Source organism: Crinia signifera, chromosome 6, assembly GCF_055691185.1.
Source record: "Crinia signifera chromosome 6, ASM5569118v1, whole genome shotgun sequence".
Taxonomy (NCBI): Eukaryota; Metazoa; Chordata; class Amphibia; order Anura; family Myobatrachidae; genus Crinia; species Crinia signifera.
Window position 1 is genome coordinate 122,115,650 of NC_139222.1, and position 23,815 is coordinate 122,139,464.

General features: G+C 44.1%; 1 protein-coding gene across 1 annotated transcript in view; it reads right to left on the minus strand.

Moving 5' to 3' along the window:
- Window positions 1–9,312, minus strand: part of JPH2 (junctophilin 2) — a 138,743-nt gene extending 129,431 nt beyond the window's left edge. Inside the window, exon 1 of the mRNA XM_083147008.1 lies at window positions 8,417–9,312. Within this exon, the coding sequence (XP_083003134.1) occupies window positions 8,417–8,795 (379 nt within the window). The 5' untranslated portion in view covers window positions 8,796–9,312. The remainder of the gene's footprint in view (window positions 1–8,416) is intronic.
- Between the last annotated feature and the right edge of the window lie 14,503 nt (window positions 9,313–23,815).

Below are 23,815 nucleotides of genomic sequence, written 5' to 3' on the forward strand. Positions count from 1 at the left end.
TGGGAATCGAACCCATGGCCTCAGTGCTGTGAGGCAGTAATGCTATCTATTACACCATCCGTGCTGCCCATGCTGATTATGGTTTTAATTGTTTATTAATTATTTGTACATATACAATAGACATTCTCAGCAGTAGCGTCATATATTAGCACTATGAGCCTAATTCATATTTGTACAATGGTCTATGTATAAAATAAATACAATGCTTGGGGGTCCGCACCTGTGCAGAATAGGTCTCTCAATATTGCTCTACCGTGTCAGCCTCAACATGATTGACATCACATGGCCAGATATGCATCAGCTTACGCAGGCTTACCAGTGCCTAGATTCATTGAGAATCAGGACCTTAGACACAGCATACAGATGCATCCTCTTGCATATATTTGAATAACACTGAATTGCTCAGCGGCTTCCTTACAATGAGAAATTAAAGACAATATATTGATATACTGCTATCATCATAGCTATTATCATCTCCTAAAATAATGGTAGTATTGGGGTTATATCAGATTTGATCGCACAGCTGCGAATTCGCAGGCCAGGCAATAATCAATCTACTGTGCATGGGTACAGCCCAGGCGTTTTCATGAAGGGTATGCAACGTCAGCTCCAGCCTTGATCAGCCTAATTCTATTGCTCTGGCTGAGTAGCTCCTGCTGTAACATCTCTTACCTCTGTGGAGAAGGGAGGCTGCTGCAATGCTGCTTCCCCCCCCCCCCCCCCCCTCTGCTCCTGCTGCTGCTGGTCCCCGCTGCCGGTCCTGACCCCTGTCGCGGTCACGTGGCAAGCGTATGCGCAGTAGCTTCTTGGTATTGTGCATGCGCTGGCCCCCAGCCTCTATGGGCTGCTTCGGCAGCAGTCCATAAAAGTATATTCAAGGTCCCGGGTCCTGCGCATTCACAGTATTGTCCTCTGTACTACACATGCGCAGAACCCATTTATATGGGCTGCTACATAGGGGCATCCCAGAGGGAAGCAATACCTCCTCCAATAAGAAGCCACTGCCAGTCAGAGTCGGCCTTATCCAATTTGATGCCCTAGGCAAGATTTTGGTTGGCTCCCCTTAGCAGATGATACCACCACCAGTGGGGCTGTGAAACTGGCGAGGCTCATCACTATATGCAGTGGGCGCGTTGCATTTTCAGCGCTGTTCTGGGCAATCCTCGTCGCACCTCTGACGGGCGGAAGTTACAGCAGTGGCTGCAGTGCCAGGGCCCCAGGCATAGGCAAATCTAGAACTATGGTAATGAATGGTCCCCGATCCAAATACTCAAGCAGGTTGGACCCTTGTGTGGCAAAAAGGGGGCGTGGTATTACACAATAGACCACATACCGTAATGCCCATTACACATATCACACACCGTAATGCCTACTACACATAATATCACACACCGTAATGCCTATTACACATAATATCACACACCGTAATGCCTATTACACATAATATCACACACCGTAATGCCCATTACACAGTATACCAAACACTGTAATGTCCCTTATACATAATGACACACACCGGTAATGCTTATTACATATTATGCCACACGCTGTAATGCCCATTACACATATTATCAAACACCGTAATTCCCATTACACATTATACCAAACACTGTAATGTCCATTATGGATAATGACACACACCGGTAATGCTTATAACATATTAAGCGACACACCATAATGCCCATTACACATAATATCACACACCATAATGCCCATTACACATAATATCACACACCGTAATGCCCATTACACATTATACCAAACACTGTAATGCCCATTATACATAATGACACACACTGTAATGCCTATTACGTATTATGCCACACACTGTAATGCCCATTAAACATAATATCACACACCGTAATGCCTATTACACATAATATCACACACCGTAATGCTCATTACAATTTATACCACACACCGTAATGCCCATTAAAAGTTATACCACACTCCATAATGCCCATTACAAATTTTTATTTGGGTACAAGGTGTCTCACACACATAAGGGTAAGAGGGGATCAGACACCAGGGAAATTGGGGAAGATGGGTCACAGACACAGAGGAAAGGGGTAGCGGGGGACAAGGTGTCACACACAGGTGAAGGGGGTACAGGGGGATCAAACACCAGAGATTAGGTGGGGTACAGGGGGGTTACACACACACAGGGAAAGCAGTGTACAGAAGGTCGCACATACAAAAGAAGGGGGGTCACACACACAGAAGAGTTGATGGGTATAGCGATCCCTGGGCACTCACCAATCTGTGTGTGGGGGGGGGGCTTCAGGGTGTCATGGTGGCCAGTGGATCCAGGGACAGGGCGAAGAGGAGGCCTGCTGCAGGAGGAATCCAGGATGTACAGATCGCACCCTGAGAGGCTCTGGCTTGAGAAATGCTTCCAGTTCCTCCATGGTGCCGCTGATGGGCGAGAAGACAGGGCAGGTCCTTGCTTACAGTGCTGGGTGCGCTGTGCTCATCTGACAGACACTAGTGGTTAAGCCAACCTCTAGTGTACGTCTTCTTCAAGGCGGCGGCCATCTTTGGAGTGGCCGCAGTGGACAGAGTGCGGTGCTAGCTCCCCCCTGCTGCCGCATTCTTTGTAGGAGGGGGCCAATGCCGGCACCACCGGACCACCCCGGCCCTTAGATTTGCCCCTGGGAGCTGCCACCCCTAGGCATAGGCTGCCACCCTGCAGCCAGTCACAGTGAAGCCAGTGCAGTCTCACAGACTACACCTGGCTTTACACAGTGGTGGATTTTACCTGGGGATGGGGGGGCTGCAGTCCACAGCTAAAACCGCCACTGAGGTCCTGGGATTTGCAGTTAATTGCAGGGCTGCAGTATTTTCACAAGCTTTTAGCAGCCTTGCACAGTACAGGATTTCACTCTGAAAGAGGAGTGATTACCTGACCATAGGGCTCTTCAAATTAGCAGCCTAGTGATCAGGTCTGAAGAACAGAACCCCATATAGTAGCCTCAATCCCATATTAGTAAATAAACTGATCATTTCTACTTGACAACTCAAGACAGAAAAATGTGTACAATGTCGGTGTTTGTTTCACTCACACTGATTGTAGTAACACTAAAACACCCTGGTAAATTATTTACAGGCTGCATCTGCTCCTTGAAATGGCGGCAGTCACCATCCTAGAAGACCAGTCAGTTTGGGTAAGCACAGAGTACAATATTGCTTTCATTCATGACACAGTATTATTCAAGCTGCCTTTCTGTAAAAATAACTAATTCCTTATTCTTTGACTCTGACATTATGAAGATTTGCATAAAGAATTTTGAAATACACACAAGAGCTATTGTCCCAAATTTAGCTTAGGTCATAAGTCAAACAGACGCCAATGTACTTACCCATGGTCATCATGTCCAATAAAAAGAAATACCAGATAACCGGGGAGCTGCCTTAATATATAGTAGCAGGGATACTAACATATTTGAATGCAGCAGGCAGTGAAGAGGCCTCCTGATAGCATGTGTGATACCCCGCTGTGTCCAAGGATGCAGCCCGGATCACCTGTTACAACATCAATCGGCTGATCAACCCATGAGGTTTTCCAGAGCTTTAACGCTGAGGTCAGGAAATATTTGTTGCAATACGGGGACCCACGCACTGTCATTTTTGAAAACAGGCCTCTCATCACCCCCAAATGGCTGCAGATTGTCAATAAGCTGATGTCTGAAGCCTTAAGCTATGTGATTTTAGCAAACCATATGCACAATGTCGATAACTATATTGTTAATAATATTATTGTATGTCCTGTTTAGTATGTACCTACTATATAATTAACTATGCAAACTCACATGGGTTGTTAGTGATCCCCCTGGTTGTCTTAACATACACTCACTATCTGACAATATCATCAGCAACTAATCTTGGTTGAAGGGAAACATTAACACACATACATAAGATTGCTCATGTACTCTAGAGAGCAAATACTGTGCCAGTCTTTGCTTTCAATGTGCAGGCACCATCTTGCCGAAGATATCACTGGGAAGATGGAGTCTTAAGATATGTATACACAGGCGGCGGGGCAGCAGGCACTCCAGTAATTAGTACCCAGCGTATTCGCATTATAATGGCATGCGATGCGACGCAATTTCAATGTTAAATGCCTACTCAGACCCGATGTTTAATTGTATCCCCACCCTGATGGGTAATAACAATGTTAAATGCCCCCCCATTGTTAATGCCACCCCACTATCAATGCCAACCCAAAGCATTGCGAGCGGCGGCGGTACGCGTCCTCCGACCTTTTCATACCCCCACTATCCACGTGGGCGTGGAGTTGATTTTATATAGTGTGTCGAGTGCAGCGAGCCCCGTGAGGGGACGCGCATTACTTCACAAGTATTACGCATCCCCTCGCCACGCTTTGGGCTCGGTGGCTCGCTGCGCTCGCCACACTATATAAAATTAACTCCACGCTGACGTGGATAGTGGGGGTATGAAAAGGTCGAAGGATGCGTACCGCCGCCCCTCACGGGCTCACTTCGCTCGCCACGCTTTGGGTTGGCATTGATAGTGGGGTGCCGTTAACAATGGGGGCATTTAACATTGTCATTACCCATCAGGGTGGGTGTACAATGTAAAATCGGGTCTGGGTGCCTGTACAATAAAAAATCGGGTATAATCGCGTCTCATCGCATGGCATGCCATCATATGGCATGCCATGCGACGCGATTTTGTCGTTGTACAATGCCCTGCGATGGAAATCGGGGGCGCCGTGATAATACACAAGTACCTAATTTTGACTATGTAAATTCCCTTGAACTCCCTGGAGTCCAGAACCATACAATCTTGACTATATTTATTTTATATTTTAACTATATTTACTTAAGATTTTGATTATGGCTGATTTTGACTATAATAGAACACTAGATTATATACAGAATAGTCAAAATCGGCTTGCCTGCTTAGTGTATTTTTTCTTGCGATGCCAATACCACGGGGGTGCACATCGGCAACGCAACACTGTGTTATTTGTGCATAATGTTCTTCCAATTTTGACTATATAGTCAAAATCGGAAGCTTAAATGGCACCCTGCCTACCTTAAGTCATTAATGGAGCAGCACGGATGTGTAATGGTTAGCATCACTGCCTCACAGCCCTGAGGTCATGGGTTCGATTCCCACTATGGCTCTAACTGTGCGGAGTTTGTATGTTCTCATCGTGCTTGCATGGGTTTCCTCCGACAATCCAAAAATATACTGGTAGGTTAATTGACTTCCAACAAAAATTAACCCTAGAATGTCCGTGTGTGCATGTACATGGAATATAGATATAGATTGTAAGCTCCACTGGGGCAGGGACTGATGTGAATGTTCAAATGTTCTCAGTAAAGCGTTGCGGAATATGTGTGTGCTATATAAGAAACTGTTAATAAATAAATTACCCAGAAATACCCAGCGGTTTCCAAAACCTCACTCATACTGTGTGTCTCCATCACACTAACACCTCGGTGCGTACATTGTGTAACACGTGCACTATAAAAGGTTTTAGGGGTTTTTTGCACACTTGCAGAAGCAAAACAAATGGTCAGCTCCATCAAAATAGACATAGCCTGTGACTTTATATGACACCACCACTGTGCAGGACATGGCAATAGCAGTACTAGGTCATATGGATAATAGTTTGGCAATCTGTGAACACAACAATCCTCCCCAGAAATACATCCCCACAATAGGATCCGATTACTATCACATAACACATGTATTGTGGAGATCCTGGAGATGATGTCATTCTCTGGACGGTGGATGGGGTCATATGCAGCATGGCCTTACTGTGGTGACTCATCAATTTAAGTTGAGAATAATGTGAGCAGCTGTACAGTAACAGCCATTCACTGTGCATAGTATGTGCTCCATCTGGCCTTATACAGAATTCTGGGGTTTCATACAGTATAAAGTTTGCACTCACGGTAATGACAGTGATTCACTGTGAGATCTTCACTGTATAAGAGGGATATTTTTCTATTTGTGTTTTCTCTTTGTGAGTAGAGGCGTAGTGGGGCAGTACGGATGGTGTAGTGGTTAGCATTGCTACCTCACAGCGCTGAGGTCATGGGTTCAATACCCACCATGGCCCTAACTGTGCGGAGTTTGTATATTCTCCCCGTACTTGCGTGGGTTTCCTCCGGGTACTCCAGTTTACTCCCGCAATCCAAAAATATACTGGTATGCTAATTGGCTCCCAACAAAAATTAACCCTAGTATGTCTGTGTGTGCATGTACATGTGGTAGGGAATATAGATTGTAACCTCCACTGGGGCAGGGACTGATGTGAATGCTCAAATATTCTCTGTAAAGCGCTGCGTAATATGTGTGCGCTATATAAGAAACTGCTAATAAATAAATATTTATATTCCCATCGTTCTGCAAAATACAATAGGGTGGAAGCTAGAGATTTTGGTATACTGTATAGTCTAATGTGAATTATTATATTTTGTCTGTAAATACATATTTTTAGGCCCAATATAAATAAAGGTTAATCAATTATATGAATTAAATTAGCTGTATGCCTGCATGGTAAAATAAAAAACATTACACCCACACCATACATGTTTACTGGGCCACAGACAGCCATGAATGTGCAAGGTCTAAGTCGCCTACTATGAGCATCTGCAGATGATGTCATAGCGTTTAGGGTGCGTCATTACCTGCCGCCACCACCATTTGCACCATTAGAACTTGTACCAGTCCTATGGCAGGTGCAGATTTTGTGTCTGAGTACAGCCTCCTATGAGAAAGATAGTGTGTGTGTACACAAGCAATGCAACACACGCCCATGACACGCCCATCTTGATACATCTGTATAGCCTCCTCCCAGCATTTCCATGACCTGTCTGATGCAGCAGGGCTGGATTATAATGGAGGCACAAGGGGTCAGTACCCCTGGGCCCCCTGTGGTTGGCATGTATTTTTTTTTTTTAGCTAAAGGTTTTGTGCATGGGAGTGGGGTAGTGCTGCAGCTTCACCTATCTGCCATTGTGACAATGATTAATGGTGGTGAGCATCGGCAGCCAAGTGTGCAGTGCATTACTGGGAGTTGACTAAGTCCCATGACACTTTGTACCAAAGGGCAGAGGCTGAGACATTTGTGCTGAGCTCTGATTGGTGGAGCTCATTACATGCTTCTCAGGCCCATGGAGAACAGCAGCAGCAGCCTAGTCATAGGAGGGTTTTAATCAGAGGCAGCACTGGGACTGTGAGGTCTCCTAGAGTAAGGTGCAGAGGGACAAACACAGGCTTTTCATGTGGTGTGTATGTATATATATATATATATATATATATATATATATATATAAAATTATATATATAATTATATATATATATATATATATATATATATCAGCGGTGTAGATGCAAGTGCTCCCTTATGTTAATGATTACTAGTAGCAAAGTAGACTTACACATATGGGGTCTAATCCAGGTTGGTTTACAGAACCATGTGCACTGCAGGTGGGGCTGATGTAACATGTGCAGAGAGTTACATTTGGGTGGGGTGTGTGCAAACCGAAATCTAAAATAACTCACCCAAATGTAACTCTCTGAACATGTTAAATCTGCGCCATCTGCAGTGCACATGGTTTTGTCCATTAAAGAAGGAGTTTGCTTTTGCAAACCAACCTGAATTACCCCCATGGAGTGGGAGCAGTGAGGTGCCGTGAGGTCAGTGGCTGGGGAGGCACTGACTAGGATCAAAGCTAGATTAACACATACATGTATGATTTCAAGGTGAGTTTTGATTACAAAAATAAATAAAGTAACACAAAAGAAGACATGGATATAACAATGAGATAGCGAGGCGGCACTCCACGGACTTGTAAAAATATTTTAGTGCAGGAAGAAAAACATAGGACAACGTTTCAAGACCACTAGGGTCTTTTCATCAGGTCCAGTAAGCGTAAATAGTGTACAGACAACAAACAATGTGTGTGTATATATAATATATGTGTAAGAATGAGAGGCTGTATGGGCATACTGTAGCATAAATTACAAATGTAGGATAAGTCCTATCCTTTACCCATTGTTATATTATACTATCCATTATATTGTATATGAACAAATGTGGAACATGAATAAGATGCTTTGCAGTAATGCATGCCGGCTGTATAACATCCAATGCCTATATTTTCAACATATCTTCCATTGTCTTTCAGTGTCTCCTATTTTTACATCTAAATTGCAATTGACCCAACATTTAAACCAAATTAACTATTATGTAATAGTTTTTAATATTACATTTTTCAATATAGTTATATATAGTGCCGGCTTAGACAACATATAACTTTTAAGTTTTCCTAGAACTTTGTCCCAGCTTCTTCCAGCCAGGGAAAATACAGGCTGTAATATCAGCTACTGGTTATATAAAAAAAAAAAATGAAAAAAAAACCCCACAATTTCTTACCTCCATCTGCATACGTTTCAGTACCGTATCCATCTTGAAGACCACTCTGCCATGTCCCTTCATATTTCGCCCCACTGGCCATACTCTGACGGACTCCATACCTCCCTTTAAATCCATGAGTCCATTCACCTTTGTACACCCAGTGTCCTTTGGTTTCAATTCCCAAGCCATGTCTTTTTCCTTGCGACCAATATCCTTCATACATGTTACCACTTGGCCAGGTGTAGATCCCTACCACCTCAAATCCATAATTCCAAGAGCCAGAGTACTCTCCTTGGCCTTTCGGCCCTGTGCAGATGCCATGTCCATGGGCTTTCCCACCTTCCCACCCCCCACAGTATGCTCCTCCATCATCAAAGTCAAATCGACCGCCGCTCATTGTGCCTTCAACTTCCACAGAGTATACTATCAGATGTCTTGAATTACCCTAAGAGTTGCCAATTCACTGCTTAAAAAAAGATGTTACAAGGGTAAAGAATGATTGGACAAAAATGTTATTTGCAATATAATACAGTACGTAAGAGAGAAAAAAAAAATATTATTACAATAATTTAAAACTGCAAAGGACATGAGATTAAAAATGTTTCTATTGTCTTATTAGTACATCAGGCAGCAGTGATTTATTATTATATAAGGTAAGAAGTTTCTGTGGGAAGTTTCTGTGGGATAGCTAAGTGAAATCCTCACACAGCAGAGAGGGTTAATCTGAATGGAGTTCTTCAGCCTGGGTTGTGTAAGAGTTTGAAAGGGGTTAAATTGCTGTGCAGTCCGTCCACGCATTATTTGGCTCTTCTTGTTCATGATATCATTCTGGTGGTCCTGGATATTACCCCCCTCTCTGCAGAAAGGCACCCTCTCCCTTCCTGGGCAAGAGCAGAGCTGGGTCCCAGGCTCACAGTGTGTGAGTACGGGAGATGAGTGAATGTTAAAACAGACCTAACAAGGCTATTGCATCCCAGCTGTTCCAAAAATAAACCCCAATCCCTGCTCTGCTCAATGGCTACTTCTCAGAGCAGTAAAGAAAAAACTCTCTGAACTGGTTGAGAGGGACGGGCTAATGGGAAAACGAGGGGGACTTAAAATAGATCTGGTGGCTGATTGGGAATTTTTTTCAGATTGTGTGACAATGGCCTGTAGTAGTCTGTACTACCAAAAGTGCAAGAATCTTAAAAATGTACTGGCATGAAATGCAGGTGGTTTTACAATGAATAATAAACTGGTGAATCCGTACAATTATCTAATTCATAAAAATCATTTTATTTAAAAGATATTTTGTATTTTAGATGAAAGCAATAATCATAATGATTTCAAATCAAATATTTAGTGGCATTTTATTCACTTTATGTTTTTATTGTTATAATAAAACCTACTTTTATGTGAATGTTAACCCTCTGATATAATATACAACAAAGTATTATATCATCCAGGTATTATTCTTATTATCCTTTATTTCTATGGTGCCGCAAAGGATCTGCAGGGCCCAATCATAGAGTACACAAATAAGCAAAACAGAGAACAGTGACTTACAGGTGAAGGCAATAAAGGACACGTACAGGGCACATAAACATAGCGGCATCAGCTGCATCAGTATCACTTCCAATAGAACTATTGAAAGAGGACAGAGCATCATGAGCCACAATGGAATTTAATAGTGAAGGTACTAAGGGCCACTTGAACATTAGCCAACCAATCAGAGTACAAATCACACTACTGGAGCCCCAGTTATCATGTGATTGCACCTCAATAGAAGACTAGAACAAGTTTTATTAAGAGAAAAAATAATTCTACTAGGACAAGTCTCTATGAGGAGGGGTATGGGTCATTGGGTCGCCAAAATTTATGTCGACATGCATTGTGTCGACCACTGAAAGTTGACAGGGCTTAGGTTGACACCTGAAGTAGGTCGACATGGCTAAGGTTGACAGGGTTGAAAGGTCGACACAAGCATTAGGTCGACAATGGGGAAGGTCGACAGTCAAAAGGTCTACATGGGTTTTTCAAAAACAAATACCTGTTGAAAATTTATCACTGAATTATCTATCATCGGCAGGGATATAGATAACTGCGCTAGAAATCAGGTGCTGCAACTATTATTACAATTTGAAACCACAATTCAATATTATAATAAAATAAGAATTTTCATGCAATAAAAAGAAGTTGTAGCGGTGACATTAAAATTACATAATAACATGGTATATTCACCCAATGGACCTTTATGTTGTCCGTGTTCATGGTATGATGGACTGTAATTTAATTGTCACCATTACAACTACTTTTTATTGCATGCAAATTCTTATCTTATGTTAATATTAAATTGTAGTTTTTAATTTTAATAATTGTTTCAGCACCTGATTTCTAGCGCAGTTATCCAATTCCATATCCACCTTTTCTTGTATATATGCATGGGTGTAACACCTTGATTTATTGGCCCAACAGCTCAGCACTAAGCGCCCACACTTGATAACTTGTTATCATTTTCTTTTTAGGTCTTGACATGACCCAGATGCCAAAAAAGATTTGCTGGGGCAAGATGGGTACCTGGAGAACCAGATGTGTCAGATTGAACTTGTAGTTCTGTGAAGAAGAAATGTAAGTAAGCAGAGGCATTTAATTAATAGATATTTATTGGGGGGGGAAATGATTAAATTAAAAATATTAAATAAACCTAATCTTAGTCAAATTGTCCCAAAATAGTCCAAATGCTACCTATAAATCCTACACACAAACACACACACATAGAAAAAGACAGGTCATCCCATAGCTGGGTGCACACTTATCCATCCTTACGCAGGAGATCAGATATGCAATCCTATTTCAGACATCATCACATATTGTACAACTAAAGGAGCCCACACACGCACCGTTGCCGGCGGTGCAATGCTGTATGATGGGGTGCGCGCTCCCGCGGCACCTCATCGTACAGTACAAAAAGTATGTGCTGCACATACTTTTTGTACTAGCTTTTTCGGTACTTGTTTCCTAGCACGGCCACAAATCTTATGGATCGTGTACCTTTAGTTAAGGTACACGATCCATACGATGGACCCGATTTCCTTTGAAATCAGGTCCATTTGGCCGGCTAGGACAAAATATCGGGGGCATCGCGTCGGTCGGGACCGTTAACAATGGTCCCGACGCGACCGAAGCGATGCCCGTGATTTCCCCATAGGCTTCAATGTTAAAAATATTTTAACATTGAAATCGTGTCGGGAAAGGTAAAATATCGGGGGCATCGCGTCGGTCGGGACCATTAACATAGGTCCCGACGCGATGCCCCCGATTTTTACATAGGCTTCAATGTTAAAAGATTTTTTAACATTGAAATCTTGAAAAAATGTGAAAAATGTGAAATGGGCCAATATGACCCATTTCACATTGTAGATGTCCCCGTCGTCACCCCACGATAGACGCCAACCCGAAGCGTGGCGAGCGCAGCGAGCCCGCGAGGGGCGGCGGTGCGCGTCCTCCGACCTTTTCATTCCCCTACTATCCACGTCGGCGTGGAGTTGAGAATAGAATAGTGTGGCGAGCGCAGCGAGCCACCGAGCCCGAAGCGTGGCGAGCGGACGCGGATACCTTCACAGTTATACGCGTCCCCTCGCGGGCTTCACAGGTGTCCGTGGCGACGCGGACACCTGTGAAGTCCGCGAAGGGACGCGTTTACCTGTGAAGGTATCCGCGTCTGCTCGCCACGCTTCGGGCTCGGTGGCACGCTGCGCTCGCCACACTATTCTATTCTCAACTCCACGCCGACGTGGATAGTAGGGGAATGAAAAGGTCGGAGGACGCGCACCGCCGCCCCTCGCGGGCTCGCTGCGCTCGCCACGCTTCGGGTTGGCGTCTATCGTGGGGTGGGGTGTACGCCGTGACATTTGGGGGGGTTGGGAATATTTTACATTGAATCCAATGTAAAATCGGGTCCCAGGGACCCGATTTACATTTCATTAAAAAAAAAAAATCGGGTCCAAAATCGGTCGGTCGCGTCGATCGCATCGCATGCGACCAAATCGCATGCGATGCGATCGACCCGATTTTTCCGACACGACCACCCCGATGTAAATCGGTGTGGCCGTGCTAGGAAACAAGTACCGCTTTTTCTAGCATAGCATCGCATCGCATGCACATCGTATCGTATGCACAAGGCATACAATGCGATGCTAAGTGTGCTAGTTAAGCCCACAACGCACGCCGGGATCGGTGCATGTGTGGGCTCCATAACCCTCTTATTTGAAGGAATACATTTGGCTGGGGGGTAGGGGGATTTGCTAATTGTAATGTGGTAAGAGAAGGGGAGGATATAAAAAATAAAATGGGGTACCACTTTTTGAGCAACAACAGCCAGTGCTATGCCCTGAATCACAGCTGGCATTAGGTGCAGGATTCATGATACAAGGTATATTAATATTGCTCTTTAAAGGCAGCTTACTAGTCCCAGGAAGTCAGCCTTGGTACCTTCACCTTGGGTGAGGTGGACTTTTGCATGGCTGCTGCCTCCTCAGGATTTTCAATGTCTTCTGCCTGCAGGTGTTCTTGCTTGCTCCTTCTCCACCATTGTAATGACAGATACTGCCTAGTCCAGGCTAATATTAGCTGGTCTGACAGAGCAAATGGTGACTTTCTGTCAATCAAATTGTGAGGGGATTGCGACTAGATCCTTTAATAATAAACGGTTTGCGAATTCGCACATCAGCGATTAACTCTATATAACCTTCTAGTTCGTACAGTAAACACTCCCACGTAGTGTATTTAAAATGTCACCACAATGATCTTTAAGGACCTTTCTCATCAGGGGTGAATAAAGTCACTGGGAACTTTCATAGGAGGCTGACAGGACTGTGGGGATGATTGTCTGCTTTGGCAGTGTATGATACACACTGGGCAGTATTCAATGTGAATAATCGCGATGTGCAGCGAATCCTGTTTAGCACGCTGCACAGTCGCCGTGTTCTGGAGGGCTGGAGCATTCGCTGCCAGCCCTCCCTGTCGTCGTATTCAATGCCACAGGGGCTCGCTGCCCCTGACTGTGAATTTTAACCCCTGCGGCGAACGACGGCAGGCAGGGAGATGAAGCCTCCCTGCCTGCGCCGGACACTGTGGGGCAGAAGCAGGGCTCCCGGGGACACAGGCAGCAGAAGCTGCCCCCCCCCAGGAGAGCTGGCAGGGGACTGGGGTAGGGAGCCGCTGCACTCCTCCCGCTAGGCCTATGTAATGAGCGGGAGCAGTGAATATATGAATATCTAATGAGCGGCTCTCGGACCCCTGCTGGCTGTTATGTGTAAAAAAAAAATATATAAAAATGTAATATATATTCATGTGCAGTAAGTACATGAAAAAAATAGCATGCCCCTTCACAGAAAAAAATACTGATTTTTTTGACACCAAATAATAAAAAAACAACTTTATTTTAAAAGATCACAGTTCAGTTCACCATAAAAAGATGGCGATTGCTACATGGTGACATGTGGCGAAAATCACTTAGAAAGCAATTCACCATCAGATCATTGAATACTCTCACGGCGAATCACATTGAAAAACCACAGCAAATTACACCGTCGATGAATAGTGCAGTTTGAATAGGACGAATCAATTTTTCAGTAAAAATATTCACCTTAGAGCAGGAAATAGCACACATTCGCCGTAGAACATGGCAAATCAACCTCATTGAATACTGCCCACTGAATGGACTTTAGCAGGTGCTGAATGTGGAAGCTTTGGTTATCATAACCCTCCAACATCTGATCAGTGTAAATCAGTTCAAATCGGGAAAGGGGCGTGGCCACTTGTAAAGGGGCGTGGCCAGAAGCTCTGTACATAAAGTTGGAGGGTATGCAACACCATCCAAGCATAATGTCAGTATGCAGGACTACATTTCCCAGGATACATTGCAATGTACCCATATAACATGCCCGTAAGAAGCCAGCTGCACGTCAGTCCCCCGTCCCCACAATGAGACTATACTGGACAGCTGAGTGCATAGTTCCTGGCGGCAGAGCCTGGAGCGCAGAGTTGGGCAGCAGCTCGGACACCGGGCATACAAGGCTGCTACAGGCAGCCGTGCCGGCATGTAATATGTCCGCCGCTGGGGGGGGAAAGGTCCCGGCTGCAATGGTAGAGGGCACTGGGAGGGGGGGGGAGCGGCTCACACATGCCGCACCCCACAGGCGTAACGTCCCCTAACCGATGTCTCTTCCTAAGCAGGGGGGGGGGGGGGTGCCTGCATGTCCCACTGCCGTGCACCCTGAAAGATGTAGTCCTGGCCTGCCGCTCCCTCACACTCCCTGGGAAGCAGTCAGCAGTCAGCAGTCAGATGGTACATCTCACAGGGTGCACAGGGTCCCTCAGCCAGAGCTTAATAAAATCGGTACAATCGGTGCACTTTATTTTAGCCAGTACAGACTGTTAAAAAACGGTACTGTACCGGCTAAAACGATACAGTTGGAGGGTATGGGTTTTTTAAGGCAGAGACAGGTAAAGTGGTGGCTGAAAGCAGAGCTGGGAAAGGCAGAGAGTGAAAGTGGCAACTCTGCCCTTTACTATCTCACCCCTCTTCACAATGTCTCTCTCTGTCCTCCTCTTATTCCATATTTATCTCTCTGTCTGTGTATCTTTGTCTTATACTCCTTCCTAACCCCCACCTTTTCTTTCTCTCTCTCTCTCTCTCTCTCTGTCTCTCCTCATCTGCTATTTCTATTTTTGATGCCCAACCATAGTTGTTTGTGAAATGATATTACCATATCATAAAATAATCAACATAAATATTATGTCATGAAAAATTAACATATTCCATCTCATCATGCAGCATATTTAAATGTCATTTAAAAAATGCTGCTTGTCAGTAAATTTTCATAATGTGGTCAGTACAAATCTTTTTAAGGGTTGTCAGACTGTTGTCCCAGGGTAAATAAACAGTTCTATATAAGAGGAACTCAATATGTTGGGCTATGTCTCATTAGTGTGGAGCAGGGTTTCTTAATCTGTTTCTTAATCTGTTTATACATGACCGCGACTGATATAGTTAACCATATCGGCAGCGGCTGCACACATCCTTAATGATATTGAGTGCCCGCACTAGATGATATTGTGAACAATATTGCTCAGTAGCCCCTTTCTGAGAGATATTGTTAACACTATCGCCTAGTATGTATCAGTGATGTGCGGTGAGGTCGTTGGTTGGTGAGGCACTAGCAGCAGCATGACTTGGTGCAGGGGAGTGGCGGGTCCTGCAAACATCAAGGGTGCCATAGCAGCCACATCCCCTGTACCTGTGGTAGTTATGCCACTGCGCTCAACCTCCACAGTCGTACCACAGTAAGCAACAGTAAAATGTTTGCTACACATTATTAATGCTCTCTCTCACATAATGCACGTTACACATATAACCCACACTATATATGCCCTTATACACATAATGCTCATTACACATACTGTATGCCCCACATTATTAATGCCCTTATACACATGACACATAATGCCCCATGCACATATGCCCCATACACATATGCCCCACATAATTAAATTCACATATACACATAATTCCCTTTATATATGCCCCACATTGTTAAATGACCTTTTACACATAATGCCCCACATAGTGCCTCTTACATATGCCCCACATTATTAAATGCTGTTTTACACAGAATGCCCCTTACACATATCCCCCGGCCCTCACAGCTTTTCTCCCTTCCCTGAACAGCACAACGAACAGTGGGGTCAGTGACAGCTCTGGCGAGGCTGACACCTTCACCCTGCTGTAATCTGCCCAACCAGCGAGCATTTGTCCTTCATCCCCCCTGTCCACATAGGACACCCCTCCCCCTGTCCACTCCCCGCCCCTTACTCACCGGCAGAGTGGATCCATCTTCCAGACATAACGCACCCGGTACTTGCATTCCCCTCGACTGCTGCAATACTGTCTCCAACTTTGTCCAGCTTTGCTCCTAGGTTCTCCGGCTGGATGTCCCCTGTAGCCCCCGTGCTTGGTGCACACAGCAGAGGTACCCACGGTTTTGGGAGCTGCCTATCGCGGGCAAGCGGGGAGGGCGGCTGGTGTGCGGAGTTCCGTCGGGTGGGGAAGGGAAGGTTACAGGGGATCCATTATGCGCCCACCAGGGGAGAGGGGAGATGTGGGTGTGCATGCAGCCGCCGGGTAAGGGAGGGGGTGCGGAGGTCCGTGTACCCGCTGGGTGGGGGGGTGGGGAGTTGTGAAGGACTCTGCCTGGTGAAGCTGCGCTGACCAATCGTAGCTGCCTCACTGACAGGGGCTTGCTTTCACAGCATGTCCCTTTCACTGAGGCACCGCTATAGGTGCCGCTTATAGAAGTTGTTTAGATGAGAATTTACAGCCTAGTACTTGGCCCTGCCCCCTGGCCACACCTCTTTCTTGAACCTTAACATTAACAGTCAGTGGCACTGCTCTAGGTGCCTCTGAAACAGTAAAGCAACAAATGATGGTGTAAAAATGAATAGATTAATTTAAAGCATATACTTATGACACATAATATGTGTCATAAGTATATTCTTTGTATTTATTTTATTATGTTTATCACTAATGACAGGGGAGGCACTGCCTCCCATGACTGCACATCCCTGGTATGTATGGGGCTTAAGTGCTCGTACCCAATGACAGGAAAGGAACATCATGTTTTTTATTTGCTGTGGACATCATCATCCCAAATTATGCTGATGCTTGCAGTGCAATCTATGAGTTACTAGGTGATTTTACTCCTAATATATATTTTTTATTGAGACAGGTTGAGTATCCCTTATCTGAAATGCTCGGGACCACAAGCATTTCAGATAAGGGGTTTTTTCCGTTTTTTGGATTATATATTTTTTTAACATACTTACCTGGTATGTCCCTTGGCGTTCCTCAGGGCTTCCTTCAGGAACTTCTTCGCACTCGCGCAATGCACTCCTGGGCCTGCTGAAGAAGTACCTGAAGGCCCCGTGGACATCGGGGGACTTGGTGAGTATGAAAAAAGGGGCAGGGGAAAAAAACAAGGTACTTGTGTTTTATCTGGACGCCCGATTTTTTCATCGGGTCAGAAAAATCGCGTCAAATCGCATCGCATGCGACCAAATTGGCCGCGATGTGATGCGATCGACCCGATTTTTCCATAGGAATCAATGTTAAATGTTCCCAAATGGTCCCTGAGACCTGATTTCCCATTAGGGGCAATTCGACGCGATTTTGCCGCAAATCGCGTTGCATCGCATCTGATTGTATGGCTTAAGTGAAGGCATACAATCTTGAAATCGGGCGCCCAGATATTACACAAGTACCAAAAACAAAACCGAAAAAAATTCAGAAATATTCTAAAAAAACAAGTTTTTTGGAAAATTTGGATGAGAGATCTGCGGATACAGGAGACTGAACCTGTATATAGATATCCTCAATTATTTAAAACTTATTTAATAAAGTCATTTTAAAAAGCTGTTATACTCAAAACTGCAGTTGCTCAGCAAAGTAATTTCAAATATTTTAGAAATAAGTAAACAAATAATGTGTGGTTTAAAATTGTTCACTATCTTTATATACTTACGGTATATTTCTACTTTTGTTTTTCCATTATATCAGTCATAAGCAATTACCATCCCAGGGGTGCATACCAGGTCATAATGTCACACAGCGCTGCGAGTCCACCCGCAGTCACAGAGCTGCTTATGCAACGCATTGCACCAGCCATCCAAGCAGGGTTACGGCTAGAACCACTTCTGTTTTTTTTTTACTTTTCCCATCATACATATGTATATACCATGTAAACATGTAGGGGGAATATAAATCCATGGCTTGCGAAGCTAGCCACTGTGCCCAAAATGAGGCAAGTGAAGTGAGTCTCAAGGATACAATCCAGCTAAAATAAAAAAAGATAACCTACACCTGGGTAAATTACAGATACAATAAAAACCGCTGTGAGGGCAACTAACAACTTCCGCCCTCACCTAATGTCACATTCTGGTCACAAAACAGAAGTGGATCTAGACACAGGGTGGAAGGTGCTGCAGCTGCCTCCTCATATCCACAGACACGGCATAGCTCCTTCCAGTCAGTAATAACAGGGCCGTGGGAGCTACCTGGAAGATGTGCTCAAACATATTTACAAATCAGAGTGCATTTTCCCTAAGTGCTGCTTATGCATTAGGCTCTCTTTAGGACAGGGTTCGCCCAGATATAGGAGCAGCAGCAGCAACAGAAATAGAGATACAGGGGAAGGTGGCCCAGGAGTAAAACTTCTACTCCTCTATAAAATTCAGGAAGCAGCATAGTGCATGAGCCCCACTTCAAGAAAAATATTTTCTCCTGGGTAAGGGGGTGTCCCTGGCATGGGAAATCTAGTTACAGATGTGTCCTGCTACATTGTTGCTGCGTATAGCAGCTTATTGTAGCAAGACCCCAATGCAAATGTAGTCAGGCATGCTGCGATCATTACCTTCCGGATCCCATTAAAGTGAAAGGTAGGCAGGTACTATTGTACCCCTTTGCTCCTCCACTATGACAGAATAATGGGAATAGTAAGCTCTTAACCCAAAACAATATATAGAGAGTAACTAGGACTGTGACAAGATACAGATAAGCTCTAACACCTTTTTTTCACTTTTCCCCTTTGAGTGCGAAGTGAATTTGTCAAAATAGGTGTGAAAATTGCCAAGTAAACATCTGTATTCATCATAATGACCTGTAATGTTTCCCTTGTATAGGAAATATAATCTTTTTTTACCCAACATTTGTTATTTCAAATGCGAGCGACACTGGAATTTATAGCAGATACTTTGAACATCTCTCACAGAGATGTTAGCACTCAAAGGGTTAATATATGTATTATTAAAGATATCTATATCTGGATGCAAATTTACTGTACGCTTACTGTACCCTTGTTGTTCTTCATCCTTCACAGATCTCTTCAACAAAAGTACCAACCGAAGGACAGCAGCCACCTGAATTAAATATATTTAATTAAATGAATGATATAAATACATTGTGAAATGAAGGTATACAGTAGCATCCTAACCAAAGCTATCAATGGGGCAGATACAGCAGCAGCTCCAGGCTCCACATAAAAAATAGGTCCATCATCATGACAGCATGGTTATCACCAGACAGACACCAGCTGGTCACAAAGTTGGCTTTAAGCCATAAGTATTAAAATTACACTTCCATTTTCCACACAAAAATGCAAGTTCTGTTTAGGGAGACATTGGAGTTCTACACTGGCCTCACCTCCTCCACTTCCCATAATAGGCCTTGAGAAGTAGCCTAACCATGCCTACACACACACAGTAGACACCAGAAGTGATCCTTATACTGGATTAATGACCTGGTTCACAGTTGACTTCTGACCAGCGAATTTGCAGATCGAGTGAGTATCGAATGCATACTGTACGCAGTTTGCATGTTTGAGGTAAAATAGCAACAGAAAATGCGTATGTATCATAAACGCTAAGTGGCCTGAGGTCGACTGAAAGGAAGCCGGCATTTGAGAGAGGACACCTGACGTTTTCGGTCAGTGTAGAAAAAAAGCGCAGGAGTGCCCAAGCATTGGCCAAGATCAGCCTGTCTTTGGCGCAGATGAGCGGTAGGGTCAGCTCTACTCACATTTGCACAGACTAGAAATATTTGATGGTTCGCGAGTTGAGTTTTGCGATTGCGAGTGCTTTAGAGAGACCCTACTCTTGAATATAGTTTATTTTGTTTTAATATTGATAGCCCCACAGAGCAGACTTCAGATCAGCTCTTTGAGCAATGAATTGCTGTGTCTTCAGTATTTTATTAACATATAGTGCCAAGTAGATCAGGTCTCAGTATTTTATACTCAGGAATGGGTGACAATTTCAGCTTAATCCTTTAGTAGACCGTTCACATAGCAACCTCCTCTATTTATTCCAACTTATTTTTAGCACCGTTCTTTTTTATTTATGAAATGAGATTCTTGAAATAGAACACGAGTGATTCGGTGAACTAGTTGTTCTATTTATTTTATTACAGATTGTGTTTTACAAAATAAACTTTTTACGATGTTCTGGTTTTGGAACACGATTACAGCACTACTGGGATGGGAGGTGATAAAACAACTGTGGCTCTCAATTCTATGGCATCTTCTTGAACTGCTTTCACATCAACAGACTGTGTGAAAAACAAAAGGGTCACCAGATGCATTTTGGGTGTGACAGAGTTTGACACAAGTGAAATTCTCTATCTTACATTTGCACATACATGGGGTGATACACAGTCGCTTGCTAAGCCACGTTCCTTCGATGTTTACAGAGTGGCTAAACATAACCTGCCGCACTTCGGAAGGCAAAGTGAATTATCAGAGTTCAAATGGCGTATGACACAACAGTGGGTGGCCGATGGATGGGACATTCCATTTCAGAAGTTGTGAGGACATTTATCAATTCCCGATCAAAGGTGTCACGTGTGTATCAGGAATATCTCATGGAAGGCATTACCACACACTATGGACAGCGCAACCACAATTTCTTAATGATTGTGACAAGTGGTATTCAGACAGAATTGTCCAAGGAAAACTGTACCAGACTTGATCAGCAGGTCAGTGCAGCATTCTTTACCTTCCATGGGATTTGCAAGTAGAAGACCCACCAGAGAACCCCAGTTAACACTACAATACAGGTTCAAATTGGTTAGAGGAGCAGTCTGAAGAGTTATGAGGAATGGTGTGTCCACCATCTCATGAACCAAATTGAGCATTTATGGGACATGCAAGAAAAATCGGTACTTATGTAATATCTGGGCTCCCATTTTTCTTATGAGACCGCATCCCCTCGCGGGGCTCGCTGCGCTCGCCACGCTTCGGGCACGGTGGCTCGCTGCGCTCGCCACACTATATAAAATCAACTCCATGCGTATTTGGATAGTAGGGGTATGAAAAAATGGGGTGCATTTAACATGGGAGCCCAGATAATACATAAGTACCGAAAAATCCTGTGAGTGAATAAACTGGGCTTTTGAGGAAGTTCAACACAATTATAACACAGCCTGCAACAAAGTAATAACAACATTTATTTATACACATTATAAAAATAATAATTATAAAAAGTGTCACATGGAACCATTTGTGTCAGTTGTGGGAAATAGTCACCTTTTTTTTTTATTTCTTTCATTTGGGATCCTGTTCCTAGAGTGGACCTTTAGATGTTTAGGCACGGAGGTGAGTTCAAGACGGGAACTCACGATTAGTCCTGCATCAACAGTGCTGGGTTATTTACCTTTGAAAAAGCTGGAGATATTCCAGTGAAGTGCATCAGGCTGTATTACGCCAACTTCTGGGCCACTGTTTTACCACCACCTACTTATTCCTTCAGTGGATACCTGAACCAAGACTGCACATGGCACCATCAGAGGAGCACTTTCGGAGGACATCCATCCAGCTGGCACCACTCCATAGGGTAAATACCCCAGCACTGTTAATGCAGGACTCCCACTAATCATGAGTGGTTACACTAAGACTGTCCCGTTTTGAACTCACCTCTGCACCTAAACATCTAAAACGTCCACTCTAGGAACAGGATTCCAAGTGAAAGAAATTTTAAAAAAAGGGCGGTGACTTTCCCGCAACTGACACAAATGGTTTAATGTGACACTTTATTATTATTATTATTGTTTTTTCTTCAATTGATTTTTAACAGCTTTATAATGCATATAAATCAACAGCTCCATTACTCAGCCATCATCACAGCAGTCTCCTCCCCACCGGGAGTTGAGCCCGTGTTACTCCAGTGACCCTAGGTACCCGGCGCACGCACAGCTGCGGGACCCGGAAGTACTGAGGTTACTGTGGAAGCGGCGCAGAATCTTCACTGGTGCTGCTGCACGGCTGTGCAGACACCAGCAGGACACAGCCAGACTCAGCGCGACGTGGGACGGTCGTAGAGAGGACACCACCGGGTATCAGGTAAGTGTTGGGTGCACCACCAAGACCAGCAGGAGGACGCTCTGGACTGGGCGCCACTTGGACACTTTCCATGACCCTTTGGATCATTTCAGCCACCGAGCAAAACCGCAGCTGGGACTTGTGACTGTTTTCCCCTCCACTGCCCACCCCCATCCAAAGCACACAGACCGCGTTCACCGCAGGAGGTAAAGCGGTGTCTGCTTTGGGACCACACATCCCTCTGTGAACTTGGACAATCAGGCTATTGCAGCCACACACTTGCTTTCCCCGGATCCCTCCACAAGGGCCTTCCCTCCCACCCCCCTTTCCCACCTCACATGTTTGTATGCTGATAATACATCCATGCTTCCTGATAAATAAATATATTTTATTTTACCTCATTGTCATATCTTCCAAGACATTGATCACACCTATTACACATTGGGCACTTGTTGACATCCACACCCTATCAGTAAACCACTGATTACCAATTTATAGCCAGAGCGCTAGTCATTTTTCTTTATTGCATATAAATCAATGTTATTATATTTTTTTACATGCTGTGTTATAATTGTGTTGAACTTCCTCAAAAGCACAGTTTATTCCCTCACAGAATTTTTCTTGCTTTGCCTCTAAGGGTCTGACTAACCCTGTAATTTAAACTGCTGCTAATTGGAGAGATAAACCACCATAGCTAGCACCTTTTAAAAATATCTGTCAGGGTATTTAATACAATCCCATTTATGGGACATGGTAAAATGATTATTTCACACCCAAGATCCTGCACCTACAAATATTAGGGAGTGGCATGGGTCAAAATGTCTCCAAAGGTCTTCCATTCCCTTAGGGAATCTATGCCACGTCAAGCTGCATCAGATGCAACCATGCGACCACACCAGACAGGGCTGTTACTAGGATCTGGCAAGCTGTGCGATTGCATGAGGCACTGCGGCCATGGTTTATTTCAGACAGTATTTCATGGGGTCTGGACAACCACATGAAATACTGTTAAAACGTCCCATCCAATATAGCCACTGCCTCAGAAGGATGGTAGAGGAGGAGATAGACATTATGGGACAGACATTTACTAGTCGGAGCAGGAAGGAAAGGTAGGAGCTAACAGCAGTACCAGGGCAGCGGCAGCAGTGAGATGAAACAACCCCTGACAACAAGCAGGTGGTGACAGTGGTAAGGGGCTTTATTACACAAGTCATGCTGCATAACTTTATGTCAGGGGCATTACTATGTGGGGCATAATAGGATGTAAGGGGCACTATTGTGTTGGTGTAAGGTAGTCTTTTCCTGAAAGGCCACATCCATCACAGAAAGGACACACCCTTCATTTACAGGAAGGGGCAACACATTTTTTTGAATTCATACTAGGGGTCCAATTGTCTGAACAGCGTTGACACCAGGCAATTGATTAAAGAGGAAAACCTTGAAATTAGGATTTGCATTAAAGGAAGATGATAATCTTCATTTATGTTAATCATTGCTTCAAGTGATAATA